This window comes from Scyliorhinus canicula, chromosome 6 (genome assembly GCF_902713615.1).
Source record: "Scyliorhinus canicula chromosome 6, sScyCan1.1, whole genome shotgun sequence".
NCBI lineage: Eukaryota > Metazoa > Chordata > Chondrichthyes > Carcharhiniformes > Scyliorhinidae > Scyliorhinus > Scyliorhinus canicula.
The window spans coordinates 52,378,072-52,392,600 of record NC_052151.1 but is presented as its reverse complement, the minus strand read 5'-3'; the positions used below and the strand labels follow the sequence as shown (position 1 = coordinate 52,392,600).

The 14,529-nt window shown below is 52.3% G+C and overlaps 1 protein-coding gene across 5 annotated transcripts in view; it reads right to left on the bottom strand.

Annotated features, from left to right (window-relative positions):
- The window catches only part of mrap2a (melanocortin 2 receptor accessory protein 2a), a 53,019-nt gene that overhangs the window by 26,408 nt on the left and 12,082 nt on the right, over positions 1 to 14,529 (bottom strand). For all 5 annotated transcript variants that reach the window (XM_038798778.1, XM_038798782.1, XM_038798783.1 and 2 more), the window contains exon 3: positions 2,693 to 2,817. In XM_038798778.1, the coding sequence (XP_038654706.1) occupies positions 2,693 to 2,810 (118 nt within the window). In that variant the 5' untranslated portion in view covers positions 2,811 to 2,817. The remainder of the gene's footprint in view (positions 1 to 2,692; positions 2,818 to 14,529) is intronic.

The following is a 14,529-nucleotide window of genomic DNA, read 5'->3' as shown; positions in this document are numbered from 1 at the left end:
TGAGTCGAGTTCCATTGAAGCCCGGCTTTTTACTGGGAAGGTCTGTGGCAAACTGACAGACAACTGAAAGCTTGTGAGGAGACCATTACCGTTGAAATCTGACAGAGTAATGATCAGCAAGCAGGAATTAAAGCTGTGATTGCATCTGAGGTTTGCCTCCTGGGAGGGCATGCTGAGAATTTCTGTACGGACTCCTCACACTTGTCCTTTTATTCATTTTCAGGCAGAAGGCCGTGGAGGGGATGTGTTGTGTTCCTAATGACTTGTAATGTGTATCCAGTGAGGAAGGCTTTGTGCCAGAGTGAGAACCTGTGACGTGACTCACTAAATGATTAAATCACTAATGCAAGGCTGTAGGAAGATCTGATACAGTACACTTTTGAAGGGGGAAAAAAAATGCTCTTACTTCATTCTTTTCAGAGTATGTATACGTGGGCAGCTTCACCTCGGGCTCCAATTGCAAACTTATCAATGTGCACTCATTCAATATACGCTTGATGGCTGCCTGAGCCCCAGCTGATGTTTAATGAGATTGCTGAGATAACTTGCACATTTGCCTCCATGTCATACTTAACCTGCTCACAAATAGCAGACCTTTTAACAGCAGCATTCTATGTACGGTTAATATAGTGACTAAAACACAATCCACAGCCTTGACCTTTGCCTAGCAACCAGTCCTGACCCCAACAATCATACTTGTAAAAAATATTCAGCAACTATCATGGGGTGGCGGGGGGGGGGGGGGGGGGGGGTAAGGTACTCAGATTGTTATCTGAAGATGCTGCTAAGTGACTTCCCAGTGATCCTTTAGCAATGCCAATGTGATGAATATGTTACAGCAAAACATGAAGCTGAAGAAATCACAGAATGGTGGATTGATCCCTGGGGATCGCCATTATACCATCCTGCAATCTGAATAAATCATCCAATCAAGGCAAGAACTGCTGTGCCCAATGCTGACAGTCCGAAAACTGCGCATCGCCTGGTTATGTTTCAAAGGCTCCAACTTCCAGTACAGAATGCTGAAGAACTTGCTCAGTACAGGACTCCATGTAGAGACGTACACAAAGCATGAACACAGAAGACAGACCCCCTTTTAATGGCACCAGCTGCCGTATAGTAAGTTTAAAGGACCAGTTTGAATGTTGGTGAATGGGTGAGTGCGGTAGGTAAGTTTGTGAGATGGGTAGATGGGTAAGTGGGTAGGAAGTGAGGTGAGTAGATGGGTAGGTGGGTAAGTGCATGGGGCAGGGTGTAGTGGGAGTAGGGCATAGACGGGTAATCGGGGCAGGAGGTCGATTGACTTTGATTGGGGTGGGATGGGTCACAGGGTTATTTGGGCCAAGTCAGCGGATGAAGTCACACAGGAGGGGAGTCATTGATCAAAAATGGTAGTGAGGTGGTCTGGGATGGTCAGGTCTGGGGGGCTGGTTGGGTTGGTGGATTACTTGGAGGACTGGAGGGTTTGTCGAGTTGGGTTGGGAAGTAAACTGGTTGGGCCGAAGGTGGTCAGGTTGGCAGGTTGGGGGGGGGGGGGCGGGGGCGGTGGAAGGGGTGGTAGTTGGGCGACTGGGAGGTAGTCAGGTCAGGTTAGGGGTATAATTGGGTTTATCATAGAATTTACAGTGCAGAAGGAGGCCATTCGGCCCATCGAGTCTGCACCGGCTATTGGAAAGAGCACCCTACCCAAGGTCAACACCTCCACCCTTTCCCCATAACCCAGTAACCCCACCCAAAACTAAGGGCAATTTTGGACACTAAAGGCAATTTATCATGGCCAATCCACCTAACCTGCACATCTTTGTGACTGTGGGATTAAACCGGAGCGACCGGAGGAAACCCATGCACACGCGGGGAGGATGTGCAGACTCCGCACAGACAATGACCCAAGCCGGAATCGAAACTGGGACCCTGGAGCTGTGAATCGATTGTGATATCCACAATGCTACCGTGCTGCCCTTTTGGTTTGGTCGAGGGTTAGTCTTGAGTTTGGAGGGGGATGGGGAGTAAACATGGTTTGGGGGGCTGTTGCAGGGGATGGGCAAGGGCAGGTGACTGGGGAGTCAGTTTTGTAATTACCAAAATGTTAAACTAGATTTTACTCTGTAGCATTTTGGGGGGGGGGGGGGGTAACTATTTGGGCATGTAATTGGATTCTCCCAAGTCTCAGACTCCAGCTCAGAGTTGACATTTGCAGTGGGTTCTGGTAACATGAGAATTACCCATGAGAAACTTCCATGGCCATTCGCACTAGGCGTGAGTCTCGGTCAAACATCAAGTTAGAAATGATCCGGAGAATGGAAGGTTTGTCTCTTTCGTTAAATCTGCTTAAAGTTGCACAGCAGCTTGACAAAGGCTTGGGAGCAGTCTGGTAGGCCCAAGAGGAGAAATGGTAGGTTTTAATGCTTCCCTCACTACGGGACAGAAATGTTCATCTCTGTATCTGAATCCTCAGTATGCACTCTCTGCAGCCTGAGCATCAAGTCAAGGCTGATCGTCTAAAAAAACTATCTGAATGTGGCAGGACTTTAAAATAAGAGGAGAATTAGTCCTAATTACAATCGATTCACTCTGAAGGAAATGTTTCCCCATGGACTGCATTTCAGTTTATGTCACATCCTTTGCCTGAATGCTGAATGATTATATTGGAATCACATTGGGTGAAAAAAAACCATCCATGAGAGAAACTTACATTTGTGCGCTTTCAGTCCTTCAAAGGAAACTGGCTCATCATCGTAATACTCGTAGCGCCAGATATAATCACTGTTAGAGACAGTGGTCTTGTTTGCAATGGGATTAACTTCAGACATTTCACACCTGTTAGTAAGAATAATAACATTGAATTTCATTCTTTTTTTTAAAAAAATAATTTTTATTGGAATTTTTTACAGAAAATATAAAATATAACAACAATGAAATGCAACAAAATAACCCATAACAACTGTAACACCCCCCAGACCGTATCAATGCATGTATCATATCCTCCCCACCCCCCCCCCCCCCCCCCCCCCCCAACCCCAACAAGAGAACTTAAAAATCAATTAAAATTAAATAAACAAACATAGTCATCGTCCTCTTCCCTCACTGTTCCCTTTTCCCTCCCCCTTCCCCCCCCTCCCCCCCGGGTTGCTGCTGCTACTACTGTCCCAGTACCCTATCGTTGAGCCAGAAAGTCGAGGAAAGGTTGCTACCGCCTAAAGAACCCTTGTACCGATCCTCTCAGGGTGAATTTGACCTCTCTAGCTTAATAAAACCCGCCATGTCATTGATCCAGGTCTCCACGCTTGGGGCCTCGCATCCTTCCATTGTAGCAAGATCCTTCGCCGGGCTACTAGGGACGCAAAGGCCAGCACACCGGCCTCTTTCGCCTCCTGCACTGCCGGCTCCACCCCAACCCCAAAAATCGCGAGTCCCCATCCTGGCTTGACCCTGGATCCCACCACCCTTGACACCGTCCTCGCCACCCCCTTCCAGAACTCCTCCAGTGCCAGGCATGCCCAGAACATATGGGCATGGTTCGCTGGACTCCCCGAGCACCTGACACACCTGTCTTCACCCCCAAAGAACCTACTCATCCTCGTCCCAGTCATGTGGGCCCGGTGCAGCACCTTGATGAATTTCATTCTTGAGTTCTCTTCATTAATTAAACCCTGCAATCAAACTGATTGCATGGAATTCCAAAATTTGTGCTCAATAACTAATTGGATTCTAATTTAGATTAACATCTTCAAGAACATTCAGTGCTCAATTGCTGTCACCATCTATTTGAATTTGTGTCTTTATCACACTGTAACATCAAACATGGCCATTTTGCAGTCTCATAGCTTTCATCTGACACAACTTTTATTCCGTCTTGGTAAAACTCCAAAGGTAGTTAGGAAGCTTCTTTAATCATTCAAAATTGGTGAATTAAAAAGGAACAATCGGGTTTGGAACTGTTTCCTGACTCATTAACTGAGGAGGTGACGATATTCTGACTGTGGGTTACAATTAAAACTGTTGGTATGACATTTCTCCATCCGCTTCATTTTTGTAAATATTTTTATTGAACATTTAAAAGTTTATAAATAAATACAGAAACATAACACAAAAACAAGAACAGTCCCCTCCCAACATTAACAGTGACCAGCTCTTTAAGAAACACAACAAATGTTTTCCATCTTATATAGATCTCCTAATCGACCCCCTCAGCGTTCATTTAACTTTCTCCAAATACAAAGATTGCAGGAGGTCCTCCAGCCACACTGAGGCACTGGTTGGAGATGCTGACCTCCACACCAGCAGAAGCTGTCTACCAGCAATCACAGAGGAGGCTAAAACATCTGTCCCCACTACCGCCTGCAACTCCCACAACAAACAGGACAAATCCAACCCTCGACTCTCCACCATCAGCAAAGTGATGCAAAGGAGTCATCAACAGTGCTATCAAATGGTACTTACTCATCAATAACCTGATCACGGACACTCAGTTTGGGTTCCACCAAGGTTATTCAGCTCCTGACCTCATTAGAGGCTTGGTTCAAACATGGACAAAAGCACTGAATGCAGAGGTGAGGGTAGAGTGACTGCCCTTGACATCAAGGCAACATTTGACTGAGAATGGCATCAAGGAGCCCTAGCAAAACTGGAATCAATGGGAATCAGGGGGGAAAGTCTCCACTGGTTGGAGATTAATTATCTCAACTCCACGACATCACTGCAGGGGTTTCTCAGGATAGTGTCCTTGCCCCAACCATCTTCAGCTGCTTCATCAATAACCTTCCTTCCATCATAAGGTCAGAAGTGGGGATGTTTGCAGATGGCTGCACAATGTTCAACACCACAAGTGGTAAGTTACATTTCCAACACACAAGTACAAGAGAGGATCTAACCACCATGTGGAATGACATTCAATGGCATTTCCATCGCTGAATCCTCCACAATCAACATCCTGGGGGGCGACCATTGTTCAGAAACTGAACTGGACTAGCCACATTAATACTGTGGCTGCCAGGGCTGGTCAAAGGCTAGGAATCCTATGGTGAGTAACTCACCGCCTGACCCCCCCCCCCCCCCCCCCCCCCAAAGCCTGTCCACCATCTACAAGGCACAAGTCAGGAGTGTAATGGAATGTTCTCTACCTGCCTGGAATAGTGCAGCTCCAACAACACTCAAGAAGCTCGGCACCATCCAGGACAAAGCAGCCCACTTGATCAAAGCTTTGACAAAGGGTCACCTGGTCGTGAAACGTTAGCTCTTTTCTCCCCCTGCAGATGCAGCCAGACCTGCTGGGATTTTCCAGCATTTTCCCTTTGGTTTCAGTCCCGCCTCCACGTTGGGGAACTCCAACCCATCCTCTGCTCCTCAGTCAGGGGCTCTGAGTCATACAGCCTCCTGTAAATGGCCTCAAACACCCCATTCACCCCCTCTGGGTCTATCATCACCTTACCCTTATCATCCCTATCTCTACTGATCTCCCTCTCTGCCTCCTGCTTCCTCAACTGATGGGCCCACATCCTGCTCACCTTTTCCCCATATTCATACACTGCCCGTCTGGCCCTCTGCAAATGTCTCACCGCCTTCCCCGTAGAGATTCACCCAAACTCCAACTGGAGCCTCTGCCTCTCCTTCACCAACCCTGCCTCCGGTGCCTCCGAATGCCTCCTGTCCACCCTCAAAATCTCATCCACCAGCCTTGCTCTCTCCTCCCGCTGACAAGGCTATTGACCTCTGCTGTGACCTCTGTCCAGGCTGCTTTGGTCAGGCTGGGACGTCTCCTCTTGTCGTCACCTGGCATGAGGACCTTCTGCCGCCTGGCACTTATAGCCTGGAGGGCTCGCAGTGAGTCAACATCACACCTTTCCCTTCCGCCCTGATCATCAGCTCACTCCCTTCTCTTGGCCACCTCTGGAGAGAGACTGAGATTTAACAGCCTGATGCTCCCTATCTCCCGATAATCATTCAGCTTTTTCTCACCTGGCAAAGTTCCTGCAATCTTCCCATCAGTAAAAATAGGCACAAATAAATAAAATTGACCACTCAGCTTGTCAGTGCTTCAAAATATTTTCAGCAGCACAAACGTCTCTCTTCATGAACACTCATCATAGAACTCACAGTGCAGAAGGAGGCCATTCAGCCCATCGAGTCTCCACCGGCCCTGACAAAGAGCACCCTACTGAAGCCACGTATTTACCCTATCCCCGTAACCCAGTAACCCCCACTTAACATTTTTTGGATACTAAGGGTAGTTTGGCATGGTCAATCTACCTAACCTGCACGTCTTTGGAAAGTGGGAGGAAACCGGAGCACCCGGAGGAAACCCACGCAGACACGGGGAGAGCATGGGACCTGGGACCCTGGCGCTGTGAAGCCACAGTGCTAACCACTTGTGCTACCGTGCTGCCCATAAAAGTGCCCATTCTCGGCACAATGTTTGCAAATGCTTGTCTTTTGCACTGATGTGCTCGGCTCTCCCATCGTTGAGGGGGAGGATATTTAGGGAACCTCTTCCTCCAGCTAGTTGTTTGATTGTCTACCACCATTCAAGACAGGATATGGCTGGATTGGAAAGCTGAGATCCGGACCGAGATCTTTCTCCGAAATCCTGGCTAAGTGTTGATGCCGGCGTAAACACTGGAGTGGTGTACGCCGGCATCAATGGGCCCAGCAATTCAGCGGTCCTCGGGGTGCAGCATGGCATCGGAGTGCTGCGCGCTGCTCCGGCGCCAAAAAGCGGCCCTGCACGGCCTGCGCACATCCGCGCATGTGCGTGATGGCTGTTTCCGGGCCAGCGCATGCAAGTGGTTGCTGTCTCCGCGCCAGTGCTGAGCAACATGGCGGAGACCTACGGTGGGCCCCCCTCCAGATCACGGGCGTCGGCGAATCGCTTGCCCTCGATCGCAGTCCTGGACCCCGTGGAGGCCCCCTCCGAAGTCAGATACCCCCCTGGCCATCCCATCAGGATGTCCACCATGGTCGTGGGTCCGATTTCCCGCCGGGTGGTACCAGGTTAGAACCACGCCGGTGGGAATCAGCAGAACTCAGCGGGGGTACGGCCGATTGACCGCGGAGAATCGCCGCAGGGGCCTTTCAGTGGCTCCCGACCGGCGCCGCGGCGGCAATGCGGACGCGACTGGCGGGTTCGTGGAGAATCACGGAAACGCCGTCATGCCGGATTTCCGGCATGAACAGTTATTCTCCTCTCCCGCGCCGGGCGCGATTCCAGTGCAGAGGGTCAGAGAATCCTGCCCCTGATCTATTGGCCCCTGCTGTATTGCCTGTGGGTTTCTTTAGCTCTGTCACCTACCAATAACTCTTTGTTTCTCTAATTTGGCTTCTTGTGTTTCCCCATTCCTTTTGATGCCCACAGTTGTGCCTTCAATTGTTAAGGCTTTCAAATTTCCTCACTAAAACTTTACATTTCAGCAGCTCTCTCTCCTCCTTCGAGACCTTCTTTAAAACTCACTTGTTTAGTCAAGTTTTTAGTTATTTTCTGACATCTCCATCTTTGATCGGAGCCAATTGTCTGTGAAGCACCTTGGGACATTTTTCTATGATAGAGGTGCTTCATAAATGTGGGTTGTAGTAGAAGCTATCCACTGTAATTCCATTTTCCAACTCTTTCCCAATATTAATTTTATATTATCCTTCCCTTTCTGCCTTAAAAGTGATTTACAGCAAAGCATTTTCCATGTTCAAATATCTTTTTGGGACTAAAAATGAGAGAAGGGTTGTATGAGAGAAGGCATGTACACACAAGCATAAATCAGAGGGGGTCAAGAACTAGTTTCTGTGCTGTAGTTTCAATCCAATTCTGCATTACTGGCTTTCCTTTGTAAATAAAATCCTGAAAAATATTGGACTGCACTGTGTGAACTTGTTCAATGTATTATGGTTTATGGCTTCAATTTCCCGTTCAATAAAAACATTTGGGGCAGGATTCTCCATTTCTGAGACGAAGGGCTGGATTCTCCGATACTGCGCCTGTGTCCACAGGATCTGTCTGGTCTTATGACCCAAAAGCCGGCGGTACCTACGCACCGATGCTCCGCCCGGTGGGTAGCCAGCAGCAGCGCCACGTAAAGCCCTCAACTTTACCTGCTGATACGGACACAGAATTGCCGGGTCTGAGGCCGAGCATGCGCACGACAGCGGCCTGTGGCGGCCGCACCGTACAACATGGCGTCGGCCATGCACGGACCCGGGCTGTCTAAAACTGTCCCGCTGTCAACCCCCTCGCCACCCTCGGACCACCCCCCCACCAATCCCCCCAGCCCCCGTCAAAGCCCCCTCTGCTAGCAGAACGGCTCCCCCCCGCCCCCCGACTATGGTGGCACAGTCCGCAGCCGCCACACCAGGTCCCCAAAAAGTGAGAGGACACGCGACCGACGCTGTCGGGGACTCGGCCCATCGGGGGCGGAGCAGAAGCTGACGAGGGTCTTCAATGAAAAACTGTTTAATTCAAAAAGCAAGATTGAGAGTGACCTCTCCGGTCTCTTCAGCGAGCGTAAAATTCCACATCCTGTGACTGCTGAAGCCAATCTGGCACGACTGATTGAAAACCAGCTGCCCCTCCCAGCAAAATAGCTGATTAGTAACTGAGGCTGTCCTGGTGGCGAGAATGCCGTTTCTTGAGGGGGCGGAGCATCGGAAAAACAGTGCCACCCCCGATTCCGACATAAAAATGGATTCTCTGGCCGATCGCCGACCGGAGAATTCCGACATATATGTTGACGCCGACGCAGATTTTGTGGACTTTCACGACAGCGGAACTGGCGCCACAGCTGAGCGGTTCAACGATCATTGAGAGACGCCCGTCCGGGGAGGCCGGTACGGGAATTGAACCTACGCTGCTGGCCTTGTTCTGTATTACAAGCCAGATGTTTAGCCCACTGTGCTAAACCAGCCCCTAACCAGTCATCAAATACCTCAAAGAAGCAAATGCACCAATCATGCAATGCCAAGAAAGTATGGAAGAAAGTGAACTTATCACCAATCCATGGATCAAAGTTGGTATGGATCTGTTATACTTTAAAAGTCATGACTATCTAGCCATCATCGACTATTATTCCAACTACCCCGAGGTGATAACGCTGACTGATTCAATGACAAGATCTGTCATACGTGCAGCAAAATCCATTTTTACATGTCACGGGATACCATTACACATTGTCTCTGATAATGGTCCTTGCTTCACAAGCTGGGAGTGGACACAATTTGCAGAAAGGTATAATTTTACTCACATCACCTCAAGCCCATTGTATCCGCAATCAAATGGCAAAGCAGAGAAAGGCGTAGGAATTGTGAAAAAACTGTTCCATAAAGCAATCGATAACAAAGATTTATTTTTGGCACTGTTGACGTACAGAGCCACACCACTGTGATCTGGATTATCGACTGCCAGGTGTTAATGGGTAGAAAGATTCGCACCACGTTACATGAGATAATTATTCCAGATATGGATCATCAAAGGATACACAACCGCTCAAGATTACGAAAACAGAAACAAAAAGAAAGCTATGACAAGCACACAAAAACTTTGTTAGAATTAAAAGGGCAGCACGGTAGCATTGTGGATAGCACAATCGCTTCACAGCTCCAGGGTCCCAGGTTCAATTCCGGCTTGGGTCACTGTCTGTGCGGAGTCTGCACATCCTCCCCGTGTGTGCGTGGGTTTCCTCCGGGTGCTCCGGTTTCCTCCCACAGTCCAAAGATGTGCAGGTTATGTGGATTGGACATGATAAATTGCCCTTAGAGTCCAAAATTGCCGTTAGTGTTGGGTGGGGTTACTGGGTTATGGGGATAGGGTGGAGGTGTTAACCTTGGGTAGGGTGCTCTTTCCAAGAGCTGGTGCAGACTCGATGCGCCGAATGGCCTCCTTCTGCACTGTAAATTCATGTTGCACTGGATGGCAACACATAGCTAAAATTCTAAGACAAGTTGCACCGAGATCGTACTGATTTCCGACTGAACAAGGTTCCATGGTCAGAAGAAATAGAAGAGCACTATTGCAAATAAAACATTGTGTTCTATTTAAAGCTCAAAACATTTTTGCGCAGGATGACATCTTCAAAGCCGGGTCGGAAAATCACTGGGGGACGGCGTGAATCCCGCCCCCGCTGGCTGCCGAATTCTCCAGCACCGGGGATTTGGCAGGGGCGGGAATCACACCGTGCCGGATGGCGGCAGCTTGCGCGCCCCCCCCCCCCCCCCCCCCCGCTGATTCTCCGGCCCGCGATGGGCCGAGTGGCCGACAGTTTTCGGCCAGTCCCGCCGGTGTATATTACACCAGGTATTTGCGGGCAGGACCTGGCTGCGCGGGCTGCCTCCGGGGTCCTCGGGGGGGGGGGGGGGCGCAGGGGGATCTCGCCGCGGCAGGTGCCCCCGCGGTGGCCTGGCCCGCGATTGGGGCCGACTGATCCGCGGGCGGGCCTGTGCGGGGGTCATTCTATTACTCTGCTTCGGCCGCTGTGGTGCTCGGCCGATGCAGAGATGATCCCCACTGCGTATGCGGTGGGATGACGCCAGAACACGCTGGCACTCCCACGCATGCGCCAACTCGCGCCAGTTGGTGGAGTCCCTTCGGCGCCGGTTGGCATGGTGCCAAGCACCGTCCGCGCCAACGGGCATGGCGCAAACCACTCCGGCGCCAGTCTAGCCCCTGAAGTTCCAGAGGAATCCGCACCTTTGGGGCAGCCTGACGCCGGAGTGGTTCATGCCACTCCTAGGCGCCGGAGATGCCTGCCCTGCCGATTCCCGCTGATTCCCGCCCACTGACTTTCTTAATCCTTCCTTGTCACCAAAGCAGCAAGACAATTTGGAAAATCAATCGCATACTTTGACGAAACTCTGAGAAGATCAACTAGAACGAAGAGACCACCGAATAGCTTACATTTGTAATGACTGTAACAACTATTCATTTGTCGCCAACAATGTGCCTTTTTTAAAAATTTAGCGCCCAATTCATTTTTCCCAATTAAGGGACAATATAGCGTGGCCAATCCACCTACCCTGCATATCTTTGGGTTGTGGGGGCGAAATCCATGCAAACACGGAGAGAAATTGCAAACTCCTCACGCATTGTGACCCAGAGCCGGGATCAAACCTGGGACCTCGGTGTCGTGAGGCAGCAGTGCTAACCACTGCACCATCGTGCTGCCCATCAACACTGTGACTTAACAGTTATTTTCCCAACTGACTGTAAAAATAATAACAAGTTAATGATTCATGCTCGCTCCTGTTATGTTTATAAGGTCATAAAGTTTATAACTTTTTTTTCAAAGAAAAGGGGATGTGACATTGTCACAAATGTAAGCACTGCAAGGGTTAATGAAATGTCCAGGTCAGCCGCTAGAGGGAGATAGAGTTACAAGTATATGATATTGATGCTATGCCTTGTCAAGGGAGAGAAGTGAAGGAGATAGCTATAATACAGATTGAAGGAAAGATAGTGTGAGTGAGAGAAGATCATAGTTTATAACAATGTAGAGATTAGTAGTAGATGGGTGTAGATTATATCTTAAGTATCACCTGTGTATTATATATGATTAAGTGTTGAATTAAATTAAGTCGTGTTAATAAATTTGTAGCTTTGTTCAAGTTAAAGCTATTTTGTAATCTTTGTGAACACTACGCCAACCATCCTGGATTTAGCAACACAAAGAACACCACAACCACCCCAACATGACCCTCACCCCCAAACCACCCTCACCCCCACCCTCACCCCCATACCGCCCTCACCCCCACCCTCACCCCCAAACCACCTCACCCCCAAACCACCTCACCCCCATACCGCCCCAACACCACACTCACGCCCAAACCACCTCACCCCCACCCTCACCTCCAAACCACCTCACCCCCACCCTCACCTCCAAACCACCTCACCCCCACCCTCACCCCCAAACCACCTCACCCCAACATTCACCCCCAAACCACCTCACCCCCATCCTCACCCCTTTACTGCCCTCAACCCCACCCTCAGCCTCAAAGCACCTCACCCCCACCCTCACCCCCATACCGCCTCACCCCAACCCTCACCCCCAAACCACCTCACCCACACCCTCACCCCCAAACCACCTTACCACAACACCACCCTCACCCCCAAACCACCTCACCCCCACCCTTATCCCCATACCGCCCTCACCCCCACCCTCGCCCCAAACCACCTCAGCCCCACCCTCACCCCATACCACCCTCACCCCCACCCTCACCCCAAAACCGCCACACCCCCACCTCACCCCAACATCACCCTCACCCGACAAACCACCCCAACACGACCCTCACCCCCAAACCACCCCAACAGCACCCTCACACCCAAACCACCTCACCCCCACCCTCACCCCCAAACCGCCTCACCCCCAAACCACCTCACCCCCACCCTCACCCCCAAACCACCTCACCCCCAAACCACCTCACCCCCATACCGCCCTCACCCACGCCCTCACCCCCAAACCAACTCACCCCCACCCTCACCCTCACCCTCACCCCAAACCACCTCACCCCCACCCTCACCCCCACCCCCAAACCACCACACCCCCACCCTCACCCCCAAACCACCTCACCCCCACCCTCACCTCCAAACCACCTCACCCCACATTCACCCCCAAACCACCTCACCCCACATTCACCCCCAAACCACCTCACCCCCACCCTCACCCCCATACTGCCCTCAACCCCACCCTCAGCCTCAAACCACCTCACCCCCACCCTCACCCCCATACCGCCTCACCCCAACCCTCACCCCCAAACCACCTCACCCACACCCTCACCCCTAAACCACCTTACCACAACACCACCCTCACCCCCAAACCACCTCACCCCCACCCTCATACCACCCTCACCCCCAAACCACCTCACCCCCACCCTCACCCCCAAACCACCTCACCCCAACCCTCACCTCCAAACCACCTCACCCCCACCCTCACCTCCAAACCACCTCACCCCCACCCTCACCCCCAAACCACCTCACCCCAACATTCACCCCCAAACCACCTCACCCCCATCCTCACCCCCATACTGCCCTCAACCCCACCCTCAGCCTCAAAGCACCTCACCCCCACCCTCACCCCCATACCGCCTCACCCCAACCCTCACCCCCAAACCACCTCACCCACACCCTCACCCCCAAACCACCTTACCACAACACCACCCTCACCCCCAAACCACCTCACCCCCACCCTCATACCACCCTCACCCCCAAACCACCTCACCCCAACCCTCACCCCCAAACCACCTCACCCACACCCTCACCCCCAAACCACCTTACCACAACACCACCCTCATCCCCAAACCACCTCACCCCCACCCTTATCCCCATACCGCCCTCACCCCCACCCTCACCCCATACCACCCTCACCCCCACCCTCACCCCAAAACCGCCACACCCCCACCTCACCCCAACATCACCCTCACCCCCAAACCACCCCAACACGACCCTCACCCCCAAACCACCCCAACAGCACCCTCACCCCCAAACCACCTCACCCCCACCCTCACCCCCAAACCGCCTCACCCCCAAACCACCTCACCCCATACCGCCCCAACACCACACTCACGCCCAAACCACCTCACCCCCAAACCACCTCACCCCCACACCGCCCCAACACCACCCTCACCCCCAAACCACCTCACCCCCATACCACCCCAACACCACACTCACGCCCAAACCACCTCACCCCCACCCTCACCCCCAAACCACCTCACCTCCACCCTCAGCCCCAAACCACCCCACCACCACCCTCACCCCCAAACCACCTCACCCCCACCCTCACCCCAAAACCACCTCACCCCAACACCACCCTCACCCCCAAACCACCACACCCCCACTCTCATCCCCATACCGCCCTCACCCCCACCCTCACCCCCAAACTACCTCACCCCCACCCTCACCCTCACCCCAAACCACCTCACCCCCACCCTCACCCCCAAACCACCTCACCCCCACCCTCACCCTCACCCCCACCCTCACCCCAAACCACCTCACCCCCACCCTCACCCCCAAACCACCTCACCCCAACCCTCACCCTCATACCACCTCACCCCCACCCTCACCCCCATACTGCCCTCAACCCCACCCTCACTCTCAAACCTCACCCCCACCCTCACCCCCATACCGCCTCACCCCAACCCTCACCCCCAAACCACCTCACCCACACCCTCACCCCCAAACCACCTTACCCCAACACTACCCTCACCCCAAACCACCTCACCCCCACCCTCATCCCCATACCGCCCTCACCCCCACCCTCACCCCCATACCGTCCTCACCCCCACCCTCACCCCCAAATCACCTCAGCCCCACCCTTACCCCATACCACCCTCACCCCCACCCTCACCCCAAAACCGCCTCACCCCCACCTCAACCCAACACCACCCTCACCCCCAAACCACCCCAACACGACCCTCACCCCCAAACCACCCCAACAGCACCCTCACCCCCAAACCGCCTCACCTCCACCCTCACCAAACCACCTCACCCCCACCCTCACCCCCACCCTCACCCCAAACCACCTCACCCCCACCCTCACCCCCAAACCGCCTCACCCACACCCT